Below are 8,404 nucleotides of genomic sequence, written 5' to 3'. Positions count from 1 at the left end.
GTCTGTTCTTCTCTTGAGCGCATATGCTTGTGAAGCAAATCAGATAAGGAACAAGTAAATGATATCATTTAGCTTGTGGTAAAGGTGCAGAGGAAATCAATTAGGAAGATTAGCTAGAAACAGGGGCAGGATGGGGGGGGCTGGAGGAGGATCTCCTTTATTTTTAATTTATTTTTTAAAGATTTTATTTGAGAGAGAGAGGCAGAGAGGACTAGTGGGGGGGGGGGGGCTGTGAACATAGGGAGTGGGGGAGGGGCAGAGGAAGAGGGAGAAGCAGGCTCCCGGAGCCTGATCTGGGGGCTTGATCCCAAGATGGTGGGATCATGATCTGAGCTGAAGGCAGACACTTAAGGGGCTGAGGCACCCGGGTGCCCCGAGGATCTCCTTTGCATAAAGCGGCTATCCTTTCTGGGAAGGTGATGTCTGCACTGAAAACTGGATGAAAAGATGTCAGTCATATCTAAAGCAAAAGGTACAGGGTTTCTTTTTGGAGTGATGGTTTAAAACTATCTTAATGATCGGACAATTCTGAATATACTCAAAAATCATTGAATTGCGTACTTTAAATTGGTGAATTATATGGTATATGAACTATATGTTAACGAACCTGTTAGAAAAAAATTAAATAGCCCCATGTGGCTAGTTCTCGTCATATTACATAGCACAGCTCCATCCTCTTCCTGGTTTATTTCAACAATTTCAACAACCACTCAACTCCAGCAAGACGTTTCAACTAAGCCTCAGAGTTATAATATGCACACGTTATGGGATATTTTCATCTAGATATATTATAAGCATCTCAAAAAAACCAGTCTGGGGCCAAATACTTTGCCAGACCTGTTTTCCTTCCTGTCTTACCTTCTTAGATGATGACATCACTGTCCAGCCAGTTATACAACCTGAAGTCTGGTGATAAACGTAGACACACCTGCTTCCCTGCCACTAATCCCTCCCCAGGATCTCATCCAGTCACTATGTCTGGAACTTGCTCTCTGTTGTCAGTTCTTATTTTTACTGCCTTGGTTTAGGCCTTCATCTTTTATCTTCTCTCACATAGACTATTGTATTCACATCTTCACTGGTCTCTCTGCCACCATTTCTGCACACTCCAGTCCATCTGCCATATTGTCGCTGCAGTGGTCCTTGTAAAATGCAATCCTAATCATCTCTCTCGGTGTCACTTAAAACTCTTCACTGATTCCCTATCACGGGATAAAATCTGGCTCCTCAGAACTCTTTATAATTTAGTGTCTGCCTATCATTCTAGCCTTGTAATCTCTCATTGCAAAATAGTTTACATTCTGACAGTAACGAACTGGCCAGTTTTCTAAGTATGCACGGCTTCATGACTCCAGGCTCTAGCTCATGTTCTTCCTGTAAACTCCTTTTTCCATCCCCTAGATATGCCATCTCTTATTGGGAGCTTTCCATTGCTATTTTTTCCTCCCTCTCCAGCTCACCATGGATAATCAGTTTCTATCCTCTGAGCTACTTTTGTACTTTGTGCAAACTTTCATTTATTCACTTGCCTTTTGTTTCGTTGATTTTTTTTCTTTTGCTAAGCAGAAAAAGCTTTTATTTTGATGTAGTCCCAATAGTTTGTTTTTGCTTTTATTTCCCTTGCCTCAGGAGACGTATCTAGAAAAATGTTGCTATGGCTGATGTTAGAAAAATTATTGTCTATGTTCTCACTAGGATTTTTATGGTTTCAGGTCTTATATTTAGGTTTAATCCATTTTGAGTTTATTTTTGTATATGGTGTGAGAAAGGGATCCAATTTCATTCTTTTACATGCAGCTGTCCAGTTTTACCAACACCATTCATTAAAAAGGCTTGTATAGTCTTGTATATACAAGAATTTTATATTCTTGCCTTCTTTCTTGTAGATTAATTGACCTTATAAATATGGTTTTATTTCTGAGCTATCTTGGAATTGTTTACAATCTTAATAGGAGTCAACAGTTTAATGTGACTGTAAAGAGTTAGTGTGGTATCCATTAATAGCATTGTGATGGACAGGATAAAAGAGACAGTGCTTCTGCCTGCACTCTGCCCTGATCACACCACACCCAGAACATTTTGTTCCATTTTGATCACATTTTAAAAGGCACATTGAGTAACTGGAGCATGTTTGGAAGAGAGCAGCTGGGATCAATTAAAATATCATTTGAAGGATTACTGAAATGATTGGAGACGTCTGGCCTAGAGAACAAAGATGGGGAGATATCATGACAGCCTTCAGTGTATGAAAAGTTGTCATGTGGAGGACCCCAGAACTGGTCCGCAGACCCTCTGGGGATTCAGGTGTATCTAATAGTAATTAATAGGTGTTTAGAAACAGAGGGGGCTGTCTTGGGTGGTAGTAAGTTCCTCATCACTGAAGGTGTTGAAAAACAGTTTATTTGGTTATTCATTTTTTAAAAAGATTTATTTATTTTAGAGGTGGGGAAGAGAGAAGAGAGTAAGAAAATGCCAAGCAGACTCCCCATCGAGTGCAGAGCCTGACACAAGGCTCCATCCCATGACCCTGAGATCATGACCTGAGCCAAAATCAAGAGTCAGACGCTTAACTGACTGAGCCACCCAGGCACCACTTGTTTGTTGAATAAATGATTTCAGTATTCTTCGTGCATTCCCTGGTGTATCATATGGTAAAAGACACTCAATATGAAAAGAGTTTTGCAAAGAGACCCAAAGAGTTCTCAGCAAATAAACAGCTATATATCCCTATATATCATATATGATTCAGTCACTCCATAATATTTAGTGACTGTGCATCTTTGATGTTCTGGAAACTCTGTTGGACCCTTGTGAAAATAACATCAAAGAAATCTTAAAAGTCATATTGACCAAGAGGAGTATGTTTGGGAGAGGGCAGCTATCCGTATAATCTATCTTAGTATTAGCATTGCATAAACACATTGCTTAGTACCTACATGGAATCTGTGACCAAATCTGATTTACATGAGGTATATAAGTTGATGAGTGGAAGGTCCCACAACCAGGGAGGAATGTGACTTTCACCTTAGAGTTCCCAGTAGTCATAAAATAATGCTGGGCATGATAATACAAGTTTTCTCGTCTTAATGGGATGATAAAGCACTTTATAAATCTCTTTCCCCACCCCCTCTAACCATTGCCTCATGTAACTTTATTGAAGTGTTTCCATACAATTAGAAAAAAGTATCTCGTGGCCATTTATGATCCTATGACCAGGAAAAATAAAAGGCTCTTTCATTGTTGTATGTTTAAATGAAATTATGAGTCTCTAATTATAAATAAAACTGATACGTAATAAAATGGCCAGAACATAGGAACTGAAGGGGCAGCAGCATAAGGAGGTTTCTGCCAAGTGATTTTAGAAGGAGAAATTTAAAACAGGAAAAGTAACAAAAGATCCAAAACTACTCTGTTTTCAAGTAGAGCATTTTATCTAATTTACTAGTAGAGATAGACCATCAATGGAGAATATGAGGTTAAACAGGTTATGGGACCATCTTAACAAGGCCAAACAGGTAACAGGTCCATTTCTCACTATTATGTTTATATGTTTAAAAGACATGAATCTGTAAGTATTATGTCTGAAAGGCTATAGATAAGAAATGCGAGATTAGCAATAATTAAAAGCTTAAAGCAAAAGGGATATATGCAGGTATATTCAGGTCTGAGATTTGAGTAAGAAGTCTGTCATATAAAAATCCGGGGGGGTTGGGCGCCTGGGTGGCTCAGTGGGTTAAGCCGCTGCCTTCGGCTCAGGTCATGATCTCAGGGTCCTGGGATCGAGTCCCGCATCAGGCTCTCTGCTCAGCGGGGAGTCTGCTTCCTCCTCTCTCTCTCTCTCTGCCTGCCTCTCTGCCTACTTGTGATCTCTCTCTGTCAAATAAATAAATAAAATCTTAAAAAAAAAATCTGGGGGGTTAATAATTTCAGGCAAAAGGAAAGTGGCGCAAACAGATAAAAGATATGCTAATATTCTTTTTTGAATTGGTTTACTGATGTTTTATAAAATAAAGGAAAATAGTTACATAAAGGTCCCAGATATCACTTGAATTCAAAGAAATGGAGGAGTTTGGATTAGTAAGTTTGAAGAGCAGTTGTAATTTAGTTAAATATAAAACAGTTCACAAACAATATTTCGACTTCAGAAGATGCAGTATTGAAATATCCTTTTGTCCAATCTTGAAGCTGCATGTTTTGTCCAAGGGTTTTATTATTTTTTTTAGAGACAGTGCAGGTTTACATGTATGTGGAGAAATAGGTGGACATGCTATTTCGACTATTAAATTCTTGGTTATATGTGGTATTAGAAAGGAAAAACAAAATTATTTCTAGCAGTCAATTTACTGGAACAAATCTGTGAGCTTTCACCAAAAGTAGTGACTGGCTGATAGCATCTAGGGAGAAGAGGCTTTGCCAAAGAAAAAAGTACCGTTGGTTTGAATGTGACTGAAGAACAGAAGGGTGATCACAATGGAAATTTTCATGAATTGGCAATGATGTTGTAAGTTTCCATGCCAGTGTCAGCTGCAGACTCTGTGCCCTGCTATCACCTCCACAAGGGACTTGTTTTAGGATTTTAGATGCTTCAGACCCCTGGCTCCTGGTCATGCCCTATTGACTGAAGGCAGCCACTAGGCCCGTGGCTCCCAGCATGGCCTTGACATCAGAGCTCTCTTCCATTTTGAACAGAGGGAAGTACAAATCGACACCTCTCTTGCTCGTATTCTACAAGTTGCCCAGGTTATCAAGGTTTTAGCGGTGAGTTTATCTTTAAGCTTCTGCAGATCACGTACTTCACTTGGCAGCAGCAAAATCCTGCGTAGATCTGCATGATCAGTCCTGCTTAGATCAGCGCAGTCATGCTTGCCTTTTTACAGTATTCCAGGATCTTGGCTTGTACATCCTTCAGGAAGGCAAAACTAAAGACCTTGCTTTGTTTCATCATCTGCTTAGATTTGCTCATATTTTTGTTCAGCCCAAATTCTCCTTCTTCAGTATGTTCTTTATCAAATTCCTGGTCCCACTGCCCTTTGAAATAGACTGTGTTCATTGGAACCAGTACAACAGAGCTGCTAGGAGCGCAACTGGGAAGTAATCCTTACTGTTCCTCCTGCTTGGCTTTCCACCTAGGAATTAACCCTCGTTACTTTCTTCAGTGTTTACTGAATTATTGGCTAGGTTAAGTTTGTTAACATTACCCAAGTCCTGAAGAAACGGATGCATCATTTTTCCCTAGAGCCTGTTGGCCGTGATGTTCAGTTCACGTGTATCAGTGGGTTTAATTCAGTAAAAAACTTTTGAAATGGATGATGCAGACATCCTGACTTTCAACCTGACCTGTTGTTAAGTACTTCCTTTTGTGTCTCTATGACTTCATTATTGTGTGTCAAATTCCCCTCTCCTTCTAGGATGATTTAATCTCTAGATCCTTAACTTCACTACATATGCAAAAACTCTATTTCCCAATAGTCACATTACAGGGACTGAGGGATCGGACTTGGACGTATCTTTCCTCGGGAGACACAATTTAATCTACTATTTACCCCAGTGAACCAAACTGCCTGGTATTCAAGCCTTTGTGCAGTCCCCTCTTTTGTATCTGGGTGGGCCCTGTGGGACTCACTGGTCACCAGTCAAGTGTCGAAAAAGTGATGCTGTGTTATTTCCAAAGCTAGATCGGCAGGAACGTGGAAGCTTTCCAACTTGGTCTTTTGGAACCTTCACTCTCACGGTACCCAGACACCCTGTAAGAAGTCTTACTACCCTGTTGGGAGGTTCGCACGGAGCAGATCTAAGAAACTATGGACAGGGAGTGGGGTCCAGCTGAGTCTAGGTTTCCAGACTTCCCACCGCAGGCATCAGGTGAGTGAAGCCTTCTACATCTTCCTCCACCCTAGCTTCCAGTTAAGCAACACCAAGCGACCCCACCTAATGCCGTGGGGCATCTGATGGTGGTAGTGGAGTGATGAGGTTGAGCTGTTCTGCAATTAATGCTTTGCCCCTCGATTCGACTACCAGCTTTTGGAGAGAACACACATGCACACACACACGGAAAAAGAAATCCGATGACCCTGTGAAAGGCACACTTGCAGAGTCCAGGCAAAGCTAACACCAATTCGGGCACCGGCTTTTAGTAATGTCTTTCATAAATAAACACTATTTTCACGTACGAAAATAACTCTTGGAATTCCATTCTTCTTTTGAAAAATACGAAACATTAGAAAAGCTCCCCGATCCCCAGCGGAACCGGGGCTGTCGGCGTGCTCTGCACGCTTCCACGATTCTTCCGTACGACACTCTGCTCCACTGCCGTGTTCTGTTCCGGGACTCACGTGCACGGCTCGCACACCGTAGGAGCGGTCTCGAAACTTGTTCTCGCTTTACGAAGTGTCGTAAAGTCTCGTTCGCTGCAGCGTCTCCCCCCTCCGCGCGAGTCGCCACGCAGGCCCTCCCGTTCCCTGATGCAGAGGGGCGGGGTCGGAAGCCGCGGACTCCCGTGACCGCGCCGAGACGGCGCACGGCGATGACGCACCGCGGTGTGCGCGAAGACGGCGGCGGCCACGACGCAGGGGAGGGGCGAAGGCTGCGGCAGCGTCCGGCGCGCGCACACGTTGCAGCTTCTTGCTTTCGGCGGGGTTCGGCGAGGTTCTGACGGCCAGGCAGGCGCGCTGAGAGGTAGCCGCAGGCCGGCGGAGATGGCGACGCTCTGTCTGACCGTGAATGCAGGAGACCCTCCGCTGGGTAAGGGGCCGAGGCCGCCGACGTGCGGGGGTTGCATCAGCCGGGGAGGGTGCGGGGCAGGGAAGGTCGCCGCGCCCGGCGTTGCGCAGCGGCGGTCACGGTCTGGGAGATGAGGCCTGCCGGCTCCTCGAAACTGTGCGCGGAGTAAGCTCTGCGCCCTCCTGGCATGCGGATCTGCTCCCGAAGACAGTTTTCTCGGGCGTGGAGGGAGGCGTGGTGTGAGCCCAGGCAGGGCGACACGTCGCTCAGCTTCGGACCTTTTCTCTAAGAGGGATGACTCTCCGCCAGCTCCCCTCTCCCTTTTTTGGGAATGGCTTTCCCTGGAGACCTCGAGCTGCCGGTAGAAATGCCGTTTGGAAAGTTACGATCCCATCGTCTCCGCGTCCCCCTCTGTCAGCACACCCCCCTTCACTGACCTCTCCCTTCCTCCCTCCTCTCCGAAAAGATCTCTAATCCCCTTGACTACCTTATGCTTCGTCGGGTTCAGAGGGAACAAGGCAGTGTAGTAGCTGAGGCTGCATTACCACCGAGGTTGCATTTATTTTTAATTAATGGTGGCAGGGTAATTGCTAGAACGCTCGAGTACACTGCGGACTGATCGGGTTCCTTTCCTGCACACCCTTGTGGATGTGGTCAGCGCCAGAGTAAACGTCGGACCTGTTCCCTTGCGAGTACGTGTTAAGTTCTATTTAGATTTGCCTTTTCTGTGGGGCCGACGTTGTTGTCGATAGATCGCTTAGAATTTCTCCTTTTTTATTACTTTGGGAAATTGCACAAAAGAATTTTAGTAGTTTATTAATCTCCTATTAATGTGTATGCGTAGTATAGACTCATAAGTCCTTTTTTTTTTTTTTTTAAAGGTTTTATTTTTAGGTAATTTCTACACCAAACATGGGGCTGGAACTCAACAGCGAGGTCACCCGCTCTACAGTCCAAGCCAGCCAGTCTTTTGGCATACAACCCACAACTTAATAGCCATTTTATGTATTTTTAAAATGCTGATGATTTAGCATATTGGTTCCAGTAATTATGGGCTAACCTCACACAAATCAATAAACTTTAAAAAAAAAAAATGGGTTTCCTCTTGGGGCTGGAAAGTACTAGACAGTGTGGTCTCATGGTTAAGAGCAGAAACATTTGGTTCCTGGAGACTTGGGTCCAATCCTGGCTGCCATTTACCAGTTGTGGAACCTTGGCAGGTTGCATGTTTGGCTTCTCCCACAGTTCCTTTGGTTAAGAAAGGAGGAAACGTATTTTCTACATAGGGTTGGTTGCCAGAATTAAATGAGATGTAGGTAAAATTCCTGTCGTATTTGAGATACTCCATAGCTATAGTGTTTACTAATGTTACTTAGCGAGTCACCCTGTTTCCTTGGTTACCACATTCTGACTGTTCTGGAAGAACAGAGGATCTTCAAGAAATTTATTGTCATTTTGAAGTGTAGACCAGTGATAGAGTGTATGTATGTTTGCTTTTCCCTCTTTTTTTGTTTTTTAATTCTTTCCACTGTTTGATTAAAGCACATCTCTAAAGATTGAACGAAACATTTAGAAAAACAGATTGCATTGCTGGAATTTCCCTGTTTGACATGCATTCAGCACGTGAAGCTTTTTTTTTTTTTTTTAAATGTTAAAATAATTTCAAACTTAAAAAGGTACAAGA

General features: G+C 43.2%; 1 protein-coding gene across 1 annotated transcript in view; it reads left to right on the top strand.

Moving 5' to 3' along the window:
* The first annotated feature begins 6,549 nt into the window (after nt 1-6,549).
* The window catches only part of EPRS1 (glutamyl-prolyl-tRNA synthetase 1), a 68,629-nt gene continuing 66,774 nt past the window's right edge, over nt 6,550-8,404 (top strand). The window contains exon 1 of the mRNA XM_004751458.3: nt 6,550-6,741. Coding sequence (XP_004751515.1) covers nt 6,696-6,741 — 46 coding nt within the window. The 5' untranslated portion in view covers nt 6,550-6,695. The remainder of the gene's footprint in view (nt 6,742-8,404) is intronic.

Source organism: Mustela putorius, unplaced genomic scaffold, assembly GCF_011764305.1.
Source record: "Mustela putorius furo isolate JIRA1106 unplaced genomic scaffold, ASM1176430v1.1 tig00000508_pilon_pilon_pilon, whole genome shotgun sequence".
Taxonomy (NCBI): domain Eukaryota; kingdom Metazoa; phylum Chordata; class Mammalia; order Carnivora; family Mustelidae; genus Mustela; species Mustela putorius.
The sequence above is the reverse complement of the archived record's forward strand: the minus strand, read 5'-3'. Positions and strand labels throughout refer to the sequence as shown.